This window comes from Hyposmocoma kahamanoa, unplaced genomic scaffold, assembly GCF_003589595.1.
Source record: "Hyposmocoma kahamanoa isolate Upper Pololo Valley unplaced genomic scaffold, ASM358959v1 87, whole genome shotgun sequence".
NCBI lineage: Eukaryota > Metazoa > Arthropoda > Insecta > Lepidoptera > Cosmopterigidae > Hyposmocoma > Hyposmocoma kahamanoa.
The window spans coordinates 15808349-15827790 of record NW_020654422.1 but is presented as its reverse complement, the minus strand read 5'-3'; the positions used below and the strand labels follow the sequence as shown (position 1 = coordinate 15827790).

The 19442-nt window shown below is 34.3% G+C and overlaps 3 protein-coding genes across 3 annotated transcripts; 1 reads left to right on the top strand and 2 right to left on the bottom strand.

Annotated features, from left to right (window-relative positions):
• Nucleotides 1-1557: 1557 nt before the first annotated feature.
• LOC113235166 (protein SPT2 homolog) lies at nucleotides 1558-11290 on the bottom strand. Its single transcript, XM_026470775.1, has 8 exons — nucleotides 11096-11290; nucleotides 10496-10892; nucleotides 8375-8488; nucleotides 7950-8234; nucleotides 6913-7782; nucleotides 6489-6606; nucleotides 2327-2415; nucleotides 1558-1895 (listed from the first exon to the last, which is right to left on the bottom strand). Exons 1-8 carry the CDS (start codon nucleotides 11150-11152, stop codon nucleotides 1813-1815), a joined length of 2013 nt encoding a protein of 670 aa, XP_026326560.1. The 5' UTR covers nucleotides 11153-11290; the 3' UTR covers nucleotides 1558-1812.
• A 1968-nt stretch (nucleotides 11291-13258) lies between these two features.
• LOC113235173 (60S ribosomal protein L27a) lies at nucleotides 13259-16463 on the top strand. Its single transcript, XM_026470784.1, has 5 exons — nucleotides 13259-13337; nucleotides 13508-13571; nucleotides 13710-13807; nucleotides 14933-15085; nucleotides 16301-16463. Exons 1-5 carry the CDS (start codon nucleotides 13335-13337, stop codon nucleotides 16427-16429), a joined length of 447 nt encoding a protein of 148 aa, XP_026326569.1. The 5' UTR covers nucleotides 13259-13334; the 3' UTR covers nucleotides 16430-16463.
• A 433-nt stretch (nucleotides 16464-16896) lies between these two features.
• Nucleotides 16897-19179, bottom strand: LOC113235262. The gene is made up of 2 exons (XM_026470906.1): nucleotides 19052-19179; nucleotides 16897-18659 (listed from the first exon to the last, which is right to left on the bottom strand). Exons 1-2 carry the CDS (start codon nucleotides 19134-19136, stop codon nucleotides 17398-17400), a joined length of 1347 nt encoding a protein of 448 aa, XP_026326691.1. The 5' UTR covers nucleotides 19137-19179; the 3' UTR covers nucleotides 16897-17397.
• Between the last annotated feature and the right edge of the window lie 263 nt (nucleotides 19180-19442).

The window sequence follows — 19442 nt, the reverse complement described above, 5'->3', positions numbered from 1 at the left end:
GCCCATTTGCCTGATGAGATGCCAGGGATGGATCGCCCTTATTTCGTCTCTATTTCTGGCCATATACTCGATGCGTTAGAAGTTATAACATCGATCGGGTATGAAGTTGCTCTTAAAGAGTAAATAATGACCACAAAGTTTTCAAATTGACACTATTATGTCAGAATAGTTTAGACATATGTGCGATACAATGCTCTTACATATGTTTTTATTACCTTAAAAAAACATTCATTCATAAGTACTTTACATAAAATGAATGAAAGAATCGTGTGTATTTGCTATTGTCTATTAAACTATTTATTTTTTAACTATGAAAACATTTGATTATTTAAACAATATATTTAAATTTATCCAATTACAACAAAACCGGTTAGGGTAAGATTCGTAGAAGTTACTTTATATGCCCTAGATTTATCCAATGTATTCCAAAAACAGAGAAGTTAGTTAGCGAGTTTTTGGGGCAACTAAACTAAAAATAGACTAATTTAATGCTAGACCATTTAACAATCAATAAACTATCAAACCTTTTGTTCCTATTAACCAACCAATTAAGAATTGAACCAGTTTAAGTACGTTTGGTAGGGTGCCATACAAAACCAGTTTCTTGGGAGCAGTTTTATGTAACCCGATTTTAGAATGAGAGTCTGAAGTACTACGTTCTGCTATGTACGGTTCAATCCTAAGGTATCAAACACTATATAATAATTAAACAAGTAACTATGTAAACTGATAAACGAGTAAGAAATATACAGGTAACAAATTATCTGCCTACAATCCGTCTTCCAAATTGACCAAAAAAATACGAATTAAATATTTGACATCAAGTTATTCATACCCAATACTACCATCCAAAATTTTAATGGACAGTTGTCAAACTTCCATTGCTTTCATTATCTCACCGTCTTCTACTTGTTTCAATCTATTCTACTATAATACAATCACAAATAGTATTACAACAAAATATGTAAACAAAAATGTTAGCTATGATTTAATACATCCCCGTACTTGTTACAATAAATTGGAATACAAAAGTATAATGGTTGGTTTAACCATGTACGTCGCACTAACTGCTGTTGAAGACCTCTAAATCTATAGGCAGACTAGGCGATACAACAAGAAAAGAATTGAATCATACCTCATACACGTTAAACGAAGAACATATTTAAACTGAAATTACATGACGTACAAGTAATAGCCTGCAAAATTATCGTAGGGTGCCTTTAAATCAGACGCTTGTAAAAGCGCTGCAGTGGCGCGTATGGATGTATGTAGTCAGTAATGTATAGTTCACTTAATGCAAAAGTGACGCCCACGTGTCACGACGGCGCTACTAAATATTAGTGGTGTGGCGCGGCTGCAGCGTCACAGTGGTGCTTCTATAAGCGTCGAATTTGAAGGCGCCCTTTACCAGGTCTGCAATAGCATTTTTTATTGTTTCTTTTTCAATTATCTATTTTTTGTCTATAATAAATTTGAAAATCTTCCTGTTTTTTCTATACCCAAATATAATAATATTTATGATTTTGTCCATTTTATTAATAATATTTAAACGCTCTAGGAGAAGTACTGCACATTATTTTTACGCTTACTACTTGTTAGCCACATTACCAGTTAGAGTTTTCATTAGTGTCATAAAGATTACTTAAGATTGCTATTCATGTCAAATTAACCAAACGCCGCAAATATAAAATACAGCATAAATCATTGTCAGGGTTAGATGAACTGTCAGACAAATAAACAATGGTCTGTTACATAATCCACAATTTGTAAATAATCTTGGTCCACAGTGATGCGAAGGTTGCCGGCTGTTGATCAGTCGTCGCTAAGTCTACGTTTTTTCTTCTTTTTCTTCTCCAGAGCCTCTAGCCTCATGTCCTCTAGATCCTCCATTATACCTGTAATTAAATTGTTACGGTGTTAAAAGGCTTCTAGTTTACCAGAAATCACTGCCATTTCAAATGATAAGTATTTTTAATTTAATTCATACATCGTTTAAAAAAGATTTCAATAGTACCATATTTATTTAGACTTATGTATATAAACTATTATAAACACACCACATATTGTTTTCCACATAAAGTTTGCGCCGCCTACCCAATATTTGTACGGGGAGCCAATATTCTATTTCGTAATGAGAAACGTGTTTGTCATCATGAGTATGATCACCAACTGAATAAATATCGCAAAGTTTTGTTAGAACTTGTTTACAAACGTGAAAGAATAAATTAATATTTAACCACTGCTTTACGTAAGCACCACAGTATTAAGTATACATAATAAAAAAAAAATTGGTGTGGAAAATATTTTACAAAATAAAATAACATACCAATTTTCTTGCTAATAAATTCTTCGCGTTGTTGCTGCACGAAACTGGACTCCATCCTCGGATCGTCCTCATCATCCAAGTCCCGATATCTGCAAAGTATTTACTCAACACGTAGGTATCAATTTTTAGAGTACAAAAGGTGTTAGTCTTCAGAAGATGCTAAACACAAAAACACCGAAATAAAGAAATTCTAACTAAAAATTCTAGCGTTTTACACTATTAAATCAATAATACTTTTATATGGAGCAATGAATTGCGTATTCTTATCATATCGATGGCATAAACTATAATGCTCGCCATCGTGGTGATAGGATTTGCGTGATGTAAGGTGCGTTGTGCGGAGAGGCCTCTTACGTGCATCCATAAATTGTAGTTGTAGTGACATAGTGTAATTGAAGTAATATTTTTCTAAAATAATCCGCCTGTAGTACGACTGGACAAGTTTCCAACTTGCTCTTTTTTTTCTGGCATTCCTTTCCCATTTTCTATCAAACTTGTACAATTGGCCACTCCGTTTCCGTTGGTCGTAAGCGCTTGTTTTCCCCCAAATGCTTGTTATGTGTCCTGTGTGCCATAACTGTGTAGCTGCTTTGTCACCCACATTGGCGAGTTTAAGGACACTCAAGTAGCTATGGAATAAATGATTCGTTGACTTTTGACAGTGACAATTATCGCTAGTGACTGCGTAAAATATTTGTGTACAAAATGTTGTTGTGTAAACTCCTTACTGGATGGATAAAAATAAAGGAAAGGAGCTGCCCTATGTACAGAATAAACGTCCCTAACTAAACCAAAAAAAAGTCCACCACAAATGGCGGATTTCTTTAGTGTTGTACCATAATCATCGAGAAGTGTCAATACCGACATGCAAATGTATGGCTTGAATGTTGAAACTGTTTCTTTTTTGTTTTATTTGTAATTTGTTTAGTTTACTGTAATCAAAGCATGATTAAAATGTTTAATCAAAGTAGATCAATATTCATTGTCATATGGGAATATCCGGGATGATAGATATGAGATTTTGAATTTATTATTTTGCATTTATAAATGCTCACAAATTACGAAATAGTTTAAGCTGTTTTGTATTTATATATGGGTATATAATTAATATCAGTGATTTTGATTTAGGTGAGTCTAACACTTCCATTTAATTTTTGAAATAAATAAAATTACTTATATAATTGTAATAACATTATCGATAATTATAAAGTCAGATATAATATTAATAATAGGTAAGTTCATTTGCCTAAAACATGGTATAACAGAAGATGTAGCACAACGCACGAGACAGATTCAGTACAAACATGTTATATTACATAACCATATATTAAACTACCACAACAATAAAAATGTCACAAGTTACAAATTAAATTTGCCAAGAATTATTAAAATCAACATAAAATTTTACATCTTCTTTCCTGTCATAAAAAATATTATTATTTAATCACTTACATAACTTCGTTATAAACAATCACGAGTCTAATAGTTTAATCTTGAGCGGCATTTTATTATACATATTAACACACATTTTTAAATTACTTTGTCTGTAATTTTTAAGTTACGATTGAATGTGACGATGTTCACCATGATATTCAATTATTTTTGTGAAATTACTCCACTAGTTTCTTAAAGATCGAACAGTTACAAAAAATTGCTACGATCCGGCTGGATTCGAACCAACGTCTTCCAGTCAACCGTGACAGACACTATGCCAACTAAGCCACGGAACGAACTAGTGGACCTTACGAATTTTTCTAAGTGCTTGTTGCAGATCTTTGTTTTTAGTTTTTCATACTTTTTTGCCGTAGCGCCACCTGTCAGAAATCTATTTCTTCACTCATAAAGTGAGGAAAATTCATAAGGTCCGCTAGTTCGTTCCGTGGCTTAGTTGGCATAGCTTCTGACACGGTTTGCTGCAAGACATACAGCAAATTGATATACAGCTAGTGCTGCTGTCTACACGCTCGACAAGTTTGAAAAAGAGCATTACAAACGGCCATTGTAGATGAGTTTTGTGTAGCTGCCCACACGTTGGTCGCCGTCAGTTATCATTTACATTGAAACTATATGGATGAAGAACAAGTTATTGCAGTTGCTGCTATTTATTATTGGGCGCCAATAATTATGACGTCAATGCATCTAATACTCGTTATATAATGTTAGAGTTGTCAGCGGGGAAAAAATTGAAAACGAGTGGATGGTTTTAGGCTCAACTTACACTGGCGCAGAGTCGAAGCGTCGCGACGCGTCATGTTTTTCGCCTATAGTATATTCATCTCTATTTACCCCATAATTAAGATACTAATTTGTGTTATGCAAATATGGAAACTGGCGTCGACGGATGCTGCCGTGCGGCTTCGCCAAGCGTTGTAATTGAAAAACAGGACGCGACGCTTTGACGCTGCGCCAGTGTGAGTTGAGCCTTAAGGAACTGAGAATGCCTAGCAATGTCTCTTGTTTACTCAAAATTAAATATAAAATTATTTACCAATAAAAACGACAATAATCTAGTTACATTCAAAGATCTATTAAAATTTGACTCTTCAAAATGGAGCGAACAAACGAAAGTGATACTTGATCCAATGCTTATGTTCGGCAATCCTATTTTTATTATTATATATTTACATTACGCCTCGTAATGAATTGTTTTAATAACAGAATATCGATAATATGTCTGCTTACAAGAACTCTCAAAATAATCGTTATCAACAATCTTCAAAATATACTAACAAACAGGCAATATAAAGTAACCAAAGCAAAATTCGGCAAGACTTTTGAATAAACTACTTAAATAAGTCTAATTACATGAGATATTTGGGCTATTTTGTATGATTTATAGACAAAAAAACCACATTCGGTTGATTTCCGCCCTTTCTACTGCCGCACCCCTTAATGCCGCAGCGACGCATTTTAATCAATACTAATTGTTCTCACTGTCAATATTTTTGTCCAAATTTATTAGAATTCATGCGAATAATTCAATAAAACATTTGGCCAAACATTGGTTTTAACATTTCATGTACTTCCCTTTGACAACAGGACACGGATGTCAAAGGGTACTCCAAAAATGATAAAATGAGGACAGTTGGCATTTAGGATGATGTTACGTACTTTTGATTCGCGGGTTTGACATAAATCAATGTACTGCTCTCTTTTGGCTTATGACGGCACGCAGTAGTTAAACAAAGACAATAAAATGCTTATATTTTCAACGTATAAATGCATCATATAACGTCTGATTTATATAAGTCAATATAACATGTCCTTTGGTTTCCATAATATAAGGTAAACTCCCATGACTGACTTGACATTGGCAAAATTCTTCAAGAGAAGCCAGAAACGCAAAAATAGAATAGAAATATTGTTTCTTTTTGTGACCTCTAGGGGCGCTGTACAATTTGCCATATAAAAGTATTTTACGCAGTCGCTAGCGACAACTGTCATGGTAAACTCGTGGTAGAGGCACTGCACTCCTTATTATTCTGACAAAATCGTTGTGGAGTACACCTGCTGTACAGTAATACCATAGTATCATATTAATAAGACAAGTGGTCCAACTCGGCGCGTCAATGTGTATACATGTCGCTTGGAGGGTAGGGTTGTCACAATATTATTGTAGTTGTAAATATATTTGAAAAATTGTTGGTATTCATCACAGTATTGTCGTGCTTTATTGAAATAACCTTTGTACAATGCAGCACTTGCATATTGATATTTTTATACCAGGATCGCGGAATAGAATCTCGATTGTGAGAGTATGATTATGAAATAAAAATTAAATGCTGTACTATTCTGAAATTGGGCACTCTTGTTCATACAACCATAAATACAACAATAATCAATGTCTACTACATTTTATTTTATTTTTGTCACCGCGTAAACGTTTCAATTTTATAATAAAAGGCGCGTGCGCCTTGCACCACGATATAAGGCGCGGTGGGCGTGAATACATACAAGCCGCGCTGCTACGTTTGTACGGCGTCGTATCTTATTATACTGTGTACAAAACCATACACTGTACCATTGAAATTGACTCTATACATTTAATTTGAACCTAACGTCCTTGACAAAAGAAAGAAATAGAAGGGCGATAAAGATTGTAACGCCGAAAGTCAGTACGAATTTGATTAATCCAACAGATTAACATTAAAACGTCACTTACTTGGATTTGTCATAACCGAATATCTCTTTGATGTGTCTGGAGTAATCCATGTTCTCGTCACCGTCATCTATGAAGTCGTCCATCTCTGAGTCATACTCGTCATCAGACTCCAAGCGCCCTGGGAACAAAATTATCTTTAAAATATGTTCAAGTAGGACCTGAAATATTGGACTTGTGCAGTTAACGTCAAGATAAACAGAGCAGGAGAGGAATTTTCAGATAATTTTGACGCTGTTTTACGTATCTAAGCTATCCTTACTGGTAAAAATTAAAATAGTTGCATGTTTGGGGTGATCTCATTATCTTAGTTTTAATTGTCTGTTACAGGTGGAGCTTTCCTCTCTATTAAACTTAGGCAATGGTTACACAAAATGTAGTAAAGGAAGAACTTCAGGGCAAACAGACTGAATGTAATAATACTTACGTCTGGCTTTTTTCCTATCATGAATTTGTTGTTTTCTCTTTACATCTTCAGGCGGAAACTGTTTGCTCTTTATAGAGCTTACATGTTTATCAAAGTCAAAATTATTTGAGATCTTGGGCTTGCTCGGCCCTGCTTGGGGTGCTATTCGTCTGTCATCAGGTCTTTTACCAGGCACTCCTTTTATATCTGGAAGCCGTTTCTCATTTTCTGGTCTAACATGCCCATTCATTTTCATAGATAAATTAACCTTTTTCGTCAATAAGGCTCCGTCTTTTTGTAGTATTTGTTTTGGCACAGGTTTTGCTTGAGAGCTATGACCATTTAAGTATCTAGTATTATCACTTTTACCAGGGAGAAGTTTCTTCTCATTGGAATTCTTATCTATCCTATAAGTATTCTGACTTTTCAAATCTATGCTCTTCTTCAACTCTGGCCGCACTGAGTCTTTTGAACTCAGCTTAGATTTATCTACAACTTTGTCAACTGGTTTCCTGTCCAATATTTTTGAATCTAATTTTGATTTCGTCTTATCCAGTTTTTCTCTGTCCCTGTTCAGCCTTTCCATTTCTCTGTCTATTCTATCCCTTTCTGCTTTTAGCCTGTCAAGCCTCTCTTTGTCCAGTTTGATTCTTTCGCGTTCTGCTTGTTCTCTGTCTAAAATCTCTTTTTCCTTCTCTCTAATTGCTCTGTCCTTCTCTTTCTGCCTTGCAGCTCTCTCTTTCTCGTGCCTATCCCTTTCTCTCTCCTTATCATATGCTTTTGGACTACTATGTCTGGTGACATTGGTTTTCTCGCCAATTTTTGGAATTCTCCCAAAACCACCAGACTCCGGTTTTTTTTCCCTTTCAGGTGGCCTATCGTCTTTTTGTACTGAAAATAAAGGAAATAGACATTAAAAGTCATGCATTTATTAGATTAAGAATACACACAAAATCAAACAAAACTTGAACATAACTCATGAACAGAAACCCAATTGAAAAAAAAGCTTTATAGCATCTTGAAAAAATTTTAGGCCACAATTCTGGACTTTGGCTTACTTTTTCTTCCGTCTTTTTCTGCCTCTATTCTTTCCTGACGTCTTTGTCTCCTTGCCATCTCTTCCTCATACTCTCTTTTTTGCTTCTTTGTCATCAACCTTTCTGGTTCTGCCGATTCTGTGACCAGTTTTTTTGGAGCAACTTCAACAGGTTCTGTCTTTTTTTGCTCAGCAAGCTTAAGAAGCTGATTGAAATCCATTGGCGGAGGCATTGGTCTTCGGATCTTAGGTTTTTCCTCTTTTTTCTTTTCTGGTTCATATTTCATTGGAGGTGTAGTTTCTCTCTCTAAAAATTGAAATTTTTGAAAATCAAAATGTGTGGTTGGATACAAGTGTTACGGTAATTTATGACTTCACATAATAATGGCATAAGCTACCATTAAATATAACAAACTTCAAATTGTTACAGAACGTTAATAAACTGACCTCCATTATTATCAGTCCTTCGCTTTCGTTTATGAGGCTGAGGTTCTTCTTCATGCTGCAGAGCGTGTTTTACTCTCTCTCTAGTGCCATTTAAATCTTTCTTTACTGAGCTGTCTGTAATCAATCAAATAAATAGTTTGAGTAATTGAAAATGTTTATTTTGTTTTAATGAAATCAACATAAGCAGTAGATAACACGTTTTCATGAATAGCCTACTGTTTGTTAAAAATGAACACCAACACACATAAATTTAATAAAACTTGCTCTTTTCTTGTCATACCATAATAGTTTTTAAACAAGGCATACTATAGTCACAGTCATCCGCAAATTACATCCTACTAGTGAGTGTAGGTTTAGCCAGTGGTTATATTTAAGGTACTGAATTAATATTTTAAGCCAGTTACTTAATCACTGGTGCTTGTACCCTTAGGGGTTCCAAAGATGATTATCTAATATACACACAACACAACTGTATGTACATGTAGGAACCCTTTAAAAGTGGACATAGATTAGTGGTGGGATTATGTAGGGACCCTGTAAGTGTGAGTGAAGCTAGAGTCAGCAGTTTTGAGTACGACTGAGAAGTATGAATGCTATCGCGTGGCAGTTACTGTGAGACGCGGCATAGTGGGCCCAAATTGATAATTCTTGGACATGGGAATAACTTGTGGAGTATCGAGCCAACTTTTTTTATATGATAGATAATAACATTCCTAACAACTTTTATTCTTGTATAATTTCTTGAAAAGTTGATAGTTTCGGGAAAGAAAAATTTTTTTTTTGTATGGAGAAATATACATTTTATTTTTTATCTCCTAATGTAGGAAAATGTAATGTGTGCTTTGTTTACAGTATAGGTCATATAGGTCGTAATAGGTAGGCAATATAGTGGCAAACAGTCCCAACATGTATGAGACAAAACATTTAGAATAGAATAGGTTTTTGCGATTGTTACACATAGGAAATGTAACTATTTTTCCGGATTTCGGAAACGTCGGATTGTTTGAAAAAACAAATATACGCGATTTAAATCCGGATAAATAGTTTCATTTCCTATTATTATTTATTTATCGAGTTCTTAGGTTTTCGCGATTGTTACACATGAACAAAAAAAACAAATATACGCGATTTAAATCCTGAAAAATAGGTTAATTTCCTATATTATTTATTTTTCACACTAAAAATATTGAAACTATTGTTAACTAATTTGTCTACATCTACAAGGTTATCTGTATCTGTATTCTGGATATTTTTCCAAAAGATACCTAGAACTGTTTCAAGTTACACAGCAATAAACTCAATTAAGACTGATGAGTCACGAACGAGTGTGAGGGAGGGCTATAATTATAATACTTGTGGTGCACAATAGCTCATTTAATCTCTATTTTATTAACACTGTCACACGCATTTACACTGGGGCCATAAAGGCCGAAATCAACCCCGCAAGTCCACCGGAATTTGTCTGAAATAGAGTTAGTTTTGTCTTTTACTCTACATTATGCAGTGTTTTTTTTAAATAGGATGGTATAGGGAAATCCGAAACCATAGAAGATACGAGGAAACTATCTTAGGAACCATTAAGTCTTTTTTTGTGAAAACTATTTTGTCATGGCCAATTTTTTGGTCAAGGGCGAGTTTTCCATAAAAACTAATAAAATTTATCAAAAATTTTTTCATATATTTAATATTTTTATATATTACGTATTTTTTATATAATTATTTATATATCCAAATTATATTATTATTTTTGAAAAATTACACTTTAAAAGACTACCCAATTCACAAGTTTAAAAAAATTAAGTGCAATCAAAATATTTGACATTGAAGTAGTATGTAGTTGCGACCCCATATAATGTGAATGACTTACGGTTGAAGCCAATCTGAAACTCCAGATGGAGTCATGAACTGTGAACATGTTAAACACCACTTCCCATATACATATGTATAAGCTGCATTTACAATTGTTAACTTTTAGAATCCATGGGTGTGCCATCCTTATCAGTTTGGTATTCATATCAAAAACCCATTGGTTGAATTTATTTGTATTATTCCCATTAAGTTGTAATGTTCCGCAGGTGTTACAAAAATGGACTGGAGTGATTAATAAAAAATAACACTTACGTCCAGTGGGGAATTTAGGTTCATCAGGTAATTTGCTGTACTTTTGCATCATTTTCGCATAGAGAGCAGCTGCTTCTTGCGACTCATAACCATAGTCATCTTGGTCAGGTTGGTCAGGCCCTGCAAGTGTGATGGCAGTGTGTTCACGATCCACAGCATCTTCAATTACAGACTTGTTAGCAGATTTTATTACTTTCAAAGACTTTTGGATCTTTCGCATGGCCTTCGGATCGCGCATAGCTAAGAGTTCCTCCCTCTTGCGCTGGGCCTCCATTTTCTTCTGTCTTTCCTCCTCATCTTTCTTAGCCAAAAACTTCTGAATGTTTGCAGACAACCTATCTTTGGTCTTCTGCTCCTTTTTGGGAGGGTCAAACTTAGCCTTGTAGTACTGATTTTCCTAAAACATAATCGCCATGAGCACAAGGTGAGCCAAGAGTAAAAGTACTGTGGAAATTTTCAGTCTAGATTTACAAACAAAGAAATTGCCTCATTTTTATAGATGCTAATGACAAATTTCGAGATGATACTAAAACCGACCAAGTTTTAAAGGAACTTGAAAAACCATAAGAAAAAGAAATAAACCAGTAGAAATGAACTCACAGATGATTTCTGTTGTTGATTTCGTTGAGCAGCTAGCAGCGTCTCGCGGAACTCCATTTTGACAAATATGCGATGACCCTATTAATATAACGCTATTTACACAATGACATTGTACAGTTTTCAGAGATTAATTATGATTTTTAGCAAAATACGTGTCAGAAATAGCTTCAACACACAATCCAACCATTTTCCAGAACGACACTGAACGATTAATTGAATGATTTTTACTTATAGAATGAAATGAATATGAATCGGGAGAGTGAGTTGTACTGGGAGTGTTCGATTATTTTTCTTGGCTTTTCGCAGTTAGAATTCCAGCCACTTACAAGGTTTTTGACTTGTTTCCTTATTGGGTACTGTTAGGTATACACGGAAAAATTCCCTAAAAATGTAATATAGAAGACTCATTTAATTGAAATAAATGTTTTGAAATTTTATTATAACGTGAATTAAAAACCTCCATCAACCCACCACACCACTTGTTGTTGGGTGTCAACGTTAAATGTGGAATATTAGAGGAAAAATATTGAAAAAATATCAGTACCTATAACGTCCTTTATGTTTTTCCATCCTCTAAGACCTATACTCATTAAAATGTTCGTCCATATCAATTTTCCGAAAAATTCCAAATAGTGGAAATTATTCCGGAATAACATCTGAAAATTTGTAAAAATATTATTAGAAGGCTCATATCATGTTCTACGTTTACATATAATATATCTTTGGAAGTTTTATTTAGTGTGAATTATAAAATAAAATTGTATGGTTAAAATGGGCTACAGGAAGATAAAGTAAAACGAGATACTTATAACATGAACGGCGAAATACAGCAACAACGAAACAGCAAAAAAAGAATCCTTGATAAAAAAAAATCTTATTTCACAATGGCTCTACTTCGTTCAGTATCTTCTTCATAGAGGATGGAAAAAGTCTAGAGTCGTATTCCAGAACTCTACACAATGCTCAATTCAGGACTTGAGTATGATTTCAAGCACTGGAAATACGACCCCAATAGCAAGGACTTGAGTATAATTTTTAGTGCTTTAAATCATACTCAAGTCGTGACTAGAACATTGAGTAGAGTTCGGAATACATTAGAGTATTTTTAATTTTTGACAACGGTCAAATATGGAAAAATATAGGAAAAATATTTGGACAAATACATTGACTTACAATTATATGGACGTCGGGTCCGCGCTAAAAAGTGTCCGCACTTGTAAGGCGCTAAAATCGTATACAGAGCGCCAAACTCCGCTTTAGTCTTCATTTGTTCGACTGACAGCGCGATACTGCGATGACATTACAATTTAAATTTCGAATAGGTTGACTTGGGACATTTTTTTCGTGGTTTTTGTATTAGACCCGTCGTCCATTTATTTGTAAGTCAATGGACAAATATGAATTTTTCAAAAAGGACTTTCACGACTCGACTGTATCCATATCACTAAAACACAATACTGGCAGTTACTAACAAATGGCGGAAATTTGAATTGAAAGGACTACTTAGATGATGGAAAAAAAAGACTATGAGATTTAAAATTTTCAATTAAGACAATTATGGACATTATAGAATAGTTTCTGAAGGAAGCATGAAGAAAGGTTCAAGACATAAAAGGTGAATGGTGTGGGAGCATACAAAAAGAAATATCTACTAACCCGTGTTCAAAGATCAACGTCTTTTAATTTATTAGCATGTGAACTAAATTAATTAAATGAAAGTGAAAACATAAATAATGACTCCCGCTGCTTATAAGACTATTTAAACAACCAAAAATTTAAAAAAATAAAGTTTTTGCCATTCTATAAGTAAATTAAAACATAATAGGATATATTTATTAAAGATCCCGAAAACTAAATGGAGACATGGCTCAAAGCACTTGTATCCAAGCCAAAAATCCTAATAAAAAAAGTCAATACAGGCAAAAATGTTCCGGGGTGAATATTTAAGACGGATTCACATTGTGAACATTATTATTGTGAATTATTTTAATTCACCATTATTGTTACATTTTTTTCCAGTTTGTTACCAATAGTAGTTTGTGGTTATAATACCATACTCTAGTTTGTTACCATTAGTAGTTTGTGGTTATGATACCATAACTGAATAAAAACAAGGCATGCGGCACCACATCTTTCTAATTTGTGGGCACCACGTATGTTTGACAACTTTGACATTGACAGCAGTATGCACGTCCCGTCTCTTTCTGTCTTTTTGTAAAAGTTGACGGAAGCCGAAAATATGGTTAGTGCTAAATTCTTTTGAATTTATCTGTTTTTATAGGTGTAATCCTAAATTGTAATGCTAATTTCTTTAGAGCTTTACGGATAATAAGTCCTTGTGATGTTTGTTACCACATTATTTTTCGGTGGCATATTTTGGAACCAACAATAAAATTATTTATCATCCCTCAGGCCACATCCAAAAAGAAGACCAGGAAGCTGAGAGGACATGTGAGCCATGGTCACGGTCGTATCGGTAAGTTTCTGTGCCAAATTACAATTGGAATCTGTATTTTCGCAATAAAATAAGCATGTCAACAATTCTAACCTATAGAAGGAGAGTTTGACGTTTTCTTTATTATGAGACTTTAATATATGTTGTAATGACTTTCAGGCAAGCACCGTAAGCATCCTGGTGGTCGCGGTAACGCCGGTGGTGAGCATCACCACAGAATTAACATGGACAAATACCATCCTGGATATTTTGGCAAGGTAAGTTCATGTTACAGTATGTATATAATTGGTTGTCTATTGTTCACACAGTTACCATTGTTTAAATAACTGCAAAATTAGCGTGTTCCCACAAATTCTCGCTTGACTATCTTAGTAACAATTGCTTTTCAGCATGAATTATTAGAAGCAGTGTTGAGCAAAATCTAGTTGATGATTGAAAACTACTCCAAAATTAAATTGTAATTCAATAAATAATTCAATTGTAAGTTTGTAGCTAAATTACAAACTTCTGTTCATGTGAAGTACTTCAAAATCTATTGTTCACTGTATGCCCCTGTCAATCCTTGTTACCTGGAATTTACTGTAATACATGTATTGTAATTATAAAAATTGTTCTTTTCAATCAAGACTCAATTGCAGTGATTTCCTTTACAACTTTTTTTATAACATTTTATATGTAATCTTGTTTGCTTGAAAAAGTCATTATATTTTCACAATATTAATAAAGGAAACGGTTGAAGAAAAAAATTTAAAATTTGGTCTTGTAACTAGATAAGTTAAAGGTAAAATAAAATCAATTTAATTATATCCACAACCTGGTCACCAGATGCCAGCAAGGAGCATAGGAAGTTTCATAATAAGGAGTCCCAGAAATTAATCGCAAGAGGCACAATGTAACAAGGGCTTCTACTGTCCACTAACTAAAATGTGGCTAAGTCAAAAAGTTAAAAAGCAAAAGGTAGAGCACAAAAGTATCTTTTAAAAACAGTTAACATGTTCTACTTATCGGACCTTACCCTAATGATGCATAACTGAAATATCATTAAATAAATTCAATATTCTAAAATTGGGTTATGGCTTTAAATGATATCTCAAAAAAATATTTTGTCATTTAGCCATATTTTAGTTAGTGGATGGCAGGTTTGAGCAATTTTTGCAAAAATTGCAGGTTTCAGCTATTGCGGCACTCATGTATGCATGAACATGGGAGTTGATGGGTCACTGTAGCTGTCTATCCACTTTGCAGACAGATATGACATTAGGCCTATTAATGATTATGTGCATTATTATCAATAAAAAATTATGATTGCTTATTTCTTTACTTAATTATGATAAACCCATTTTTACTTATTGTTTACATCATTACATCTTTTTAATTTTCAGCTGGGTATGAGGAACTACCACTTGAGGCGAAATAAGATCTTCTGCCCAGTGCTGAACCTTGACAAGCTGTGGACACTGGTGTCAGAGCAGGCCCGCCTTAAGTATGCTAATGCCACAGATGGGAAGGTTCCAGTCATCAATATTGTTAAGGCTGTGAGTATTTGCAATAAAAGTAAATATTATATGAAATTTAAAATACACACAATACAAAACAGTGAACTTTAGAAAGGCCTCATCTAAACGAGTATAAACTTGATGGGTCAGCTTTTAATAAAGCTTGGTTCCTGAGTCCACCTCCATCTCCATCATCAGATCCTAACTTTCCAACTACTTGTAGAGAATTATTTTTTGACAGCCTCCGTGGTCGAGTAGCTTGCACACCGATTTTAATGGTGTCGCCATCTCTGAGGTCCTGGGTTCAATCCCTGGCTGGGTCAATGTAGAAACTAATTTTTCTATATTGTCTCGGGTCTGGTTGTTTGTGGTACCGTCGTTGTTTCCGATTTCCATAACACAAGTGCATTAGTTACTTACTTTGGGATCAGAGCAACATATGTGATGTTGTCAAATAAAAAAAAAAAGAATAATAAACAATTATTCAATGATCCCAATTACAATATTTCTGTTATGTTATCCTCATAACAGAAATATTGTAATTGGGATCATTATAATTCCCCTCTTTTTTGTTTTGGGGGTTAAAAACCTACAGGGGGTGGAATATTATCTCTGGGCATAATATGAAAAATCCAGGTAATATTATTATATAATATAATTATATTATAATTATATAATATAATATAATATAATTTAATATAATTGTTCATCAAGTATTGTAATATTATTATCCAATAACATTTCACTTTTTCTTTACATTTTAATATAGTTTCTTACATTCTTGTGAATATAAAGGTATCATAATCACAAGTTAATGTTTTTTATTTCTTCTTTTTTATAATATCTTGGGACAGGACGAACAAGTTGTGCGCCTGATGACAAGCTACATGCCTGTCCATAACAGTTGCACTGCCACTCAGAGCTTTAAGTTGCAAAGATCTGAGGGTCACTGCCACTGTGCCTGTCTCCTGAGTCATAAGTTGACAAGTCTCATGTGCCTGTAATTTCACCAGCACCCTTACTTTTCAAAACCAGACAGTATTGCTGCTACAGTAATGCTGACATTGCAGCTTGGCAGCAGAAATAGGTAAGATGGCAATAGTTCCCTGGACTCTTTCACAAGGAGTTCTACTACTAATAATATGTATTGTGGATACAAATAAATATTAATATAGAGAGCTGCCTCTCTGTGCATGTGTGTTTAAGTTTTATTTTTCTCATGGTTATATTTACTGTAGTTATTTGTTGTTACAGGGTTATTACAAGCTGTTAGGCAAAGGCAATCTTCCCAAACAACCTGTCATAGTGAAAGCCAAGTTTTTCTCCAAGACAGCAGAGAAGAAGATCAAGGATGTTGGGGGTGTCTGCGTCCTGAGCGCGTAATTTAGTATACAATAAAAGTATAAAAAAAATCACACATTCCTTTTATTTCATTTTCATTTGAGAAATTTCGTATTTTGCCCTTTGCAACGACAAGAGGCAATAATACTGTACTAGAATTTTTTTCATTGAAATTGTACATTGTTTGTTTTGAGTACATAATATTCGGGATGAGGAAAAAACAACGCCAATTTATGTTTTTGTAGAAATGGGTCTTAATAAATTGTTGTTCAATGATACAGTAAGCTGCAAATGCACAATTGACACCAATAATCAGATTTTCTATCGTAAAAAGGTGTCTTATCAGGATGGCTGGACCAAATGAGATATACAAATCTAAGCCCAGTTGGCCTACTCAACAAAAACTAATAGCAGGCTTTACACTTAACACTATCACGCGTAATACAGCATTCGTTTACGCGTTAAAGCGCGCGTGTAGACGTTTGAAGGAAACTGGAAAGATCGCGCTAGTGAGCATCAGTCGCGCACGCAACACGCGGTTCACCATTTACAATGTTTACAAAGAAAACGAATCTTAGCATTAAAGCATTAAATTTAATATAATTGTAAATAATGTATGAGAATGTATGACACTTCAATACAATTTTGATTTAAAAATACAATAGACAAATCAATTTCTTAAATAATTTATCATTATATTATTGCTTTATTTTAAAAAACATGACACACTGGGTTCTTATTAGCTTCTTCTAATTCTAAAACAGACCATTGGCTTACAGAATACTATCTCTAAAACAAGATCTGTGTACCAACTGAAATATGAAGTGCTAAAATTTTATCCTAATGTATCATTATTCATAATGTAATCAAGGCATGCATGTACTGATGATTTAAAGAATAATATAAGATTGATTAAACTTAATTCTAATACACTTCTAGCTGATTCGAGCAATAAAACATCATAGCAGATCAGTCTAATTGTAAAAATTGTAGTAAATTATATCTTAATTCTAGGTGTATATTGTTACTGTATGAGTAGGTCTGATTTGTTGATCTGGTTGGGTCTGAGTTTGAACTTGAACCACCTCAGGAGGTCGAGCCTGCTTGGCCTTTTTTCTAGCAGCATCACTCTCGGCATAATACATGCTGAGTCTTGTTTTTATAGCTGCCAAAGCTGCTCCATTGATCTCATCATGAAAAATGTTTGTGTACCGCCATTGTTTTACTAGAGGACCTCTTTTCCTCTCCTTTTTGATTTTTTTTTCTACTTTCTCAGGATCTTCTTGTTGCATAATTTCTGTAGGCTGCTGCTGGGTATATGAATTTTGGGGTTCTTGTTTAGTCTGCAGCACAATATATGCTGTAGGTTGCACAGGTCTTGCAGTTGATTGCACTATTATTCCCATGCTCTGTCCTCCATTTTGGGTTTGGTAAAAGTTCGTTGGAGTGCCAGTGGCAGTCAATGCTGTGGTTTGATAGTGGTTTTGGAAATAATTCTCAGCAATGTTTACAAGGTGTCCACTGCCTGGGTAGATGCTGGTAGCATTAAAAGGGTCTTGAGGTGGAGGTGGTGGCTGCTGTTGTTGGGGCTGTGGCAGAGTTTCAGATGGCAATGTCACCTCGATACTCCTTTTTGATTTGGGCATTGTTGCTGTAATATTCTCTGGATCATAAGTTTTTATATAGTCTTTCCACATTTTAGAAATATTGATTTCCAAGCCTGCCACCTTGTCCAATCGGATGAAATCTTTTAGCCTGTGAGTGTGTACTACAGAATAAATGTGATTTTTTATTTGGTCAACTACTCCAGATGGTAAACGGACTTCCCCAGTTCGGCGATGACTATTCTTGCCTCTATTGTCACTGGGGAACATAACGCCATCGTCCATTTTCTTGCAAAGGACTCTGACTTTTCTTTCTGTAATGGCATGGATGTTTTTGAAGGCTGTTTGGCACACTTGTGTTTCTCGTCCCTTAACCCTGACAAAGTATTCAAAGGTGCATGTTCGTCGGCTGCTTGATTTTACTCTTTTTCTTTTTACATCCACTTGTCTCATGAGGCCAAACAAGTAAGCATTTTGTTCATCATGCGTTTTCATAGTATAGAAGCCCTGAAACGTTTTAAGCCTAATATCTTCAGGTACTTTTTGGAAACATTTTCTCCGACAGTTGCAGTCAGGGCCTGGTTGTTTTGGAGGTACTGTTTTTCCATTTGCATTGATATACTCTAATCCAGCTATCCTTAAGCGTTTTTGTTTTTGTTTGTGCCACTCTGAAAACGAAAGCAATTAATGTTTAAACTCAGTCAAGTCAATTACTAGTATGAGTATAGTATTTTTTAAATAATCCATAATAGTATCCACATTAACTATAATAGGTAAGTACGTGGTTTTATTTATAGATAGGTTGGCTTTGCATAAATCCAAATTCTCAGGACTGTTATTGAAAGCGTGAAACCACAACAATTTTTGATCTACCACAGTTGTAAACAACAACAAAAAATTGTAGAAAACTATTTGAAATCTTTACATAAGTATCAAAATGTAGTAAGAGACAAAGATTGAACATAGTATTGTACAGTTAACATTATGAGGACGTATCGGAAAAAGTTATTCTATGAAAGCTGTGATATTTATCGTTCGAATACGAAGATTTAACACTTACCCTCTGGATTTCGTTGACGTTTTTTTATAACTTTTCCACTTTTGTTTAGTTTTACTTTACGTTCCGAGCTTTGGACATCCGCCATTTTAATACGAGCAACTCAAGTCGGCACTCGGCGCGGGGCGCGCAGTCATTTCCAAGTAGCAATTTGGAGACAAAGTAACTAAACGCCAATAGAAATGTTTGATTTCTTTTCTCATAACTCATTGCAGAACTTAAATAGTTTAATTTAAATTTTAAACATACAAACAATACTAATAGTTATCTATTCGTATTGTTTACTACTATAACAGTTTTTAATATATTTTTATAGCTGTAACTCTTCATATTTACAATATCAAAACGTATGGCAAATCAGTCATTCATTTCAGTTGCAGTCAGTCGGTCGTGT

What these genes read in the sequence shown, in the direction of transcription:
- LOC113235166 (XM_026470775.1), bottom strand. Translation starts at nt 11,152, where the DNA reads ATGGAGTTCCGCGAGACGCTGCTAGCTGCTCAACGAAATCAACAACAG. An exon ending in AGAAAAAGACGGAAGAAAAA is followed by an intron (nt 7,783 to 7,949) that starts GTAAGCCAAAGT and finishes CTTTATTTTCAG; the next exon opens with TACAAAAAGACGATAGGCCA. An exon ending in TTCGGTTATGACAAATCCAA is followed by an intron (nt 2,416 to 6,488) that starts GTAAGTGACGTT and finishes AATACTTTGCAG; the next exon opens with ATATCGGGACTTGGATGATG.
- LOC113235173 (XM_026470784.1), top strand. An exon ending in CCATGGTCACGGTCGTATCG is followed by an intron (nt 13,572 to 13,709) that starts GTAAGTTTCTGT and finishes AATGACTTTCAG; the next exon opens with GCAAGCACCGTAAGCATCCT. An exon ending in TCATCAATATTGTTAAGGCT is followed by an intron (nt 15,086 to 16,300) that starts GTGAGTATTTGC and finishes TTGTTGTTACAG; the next exon opens with GGTTATTACAAGCTGTTAGG.
- LOC113235262 (XM_026470906.1), bottom strand. Translation starts at nt 19,136, where the DNA reads ATGGCGGATGTCCAAAGCTCGGAACGTAAAGTAAAACTAAACAAAAGT. An exon ending in ACGTCAACGAAATCCAGAGG is followed by an intron (nt 18,660 to 19,051) that starts GTAAGTGTTAAA and finishes TTTCGTTTTCAG; the next exon opens with AGTGGCACAAACAAAAACAA.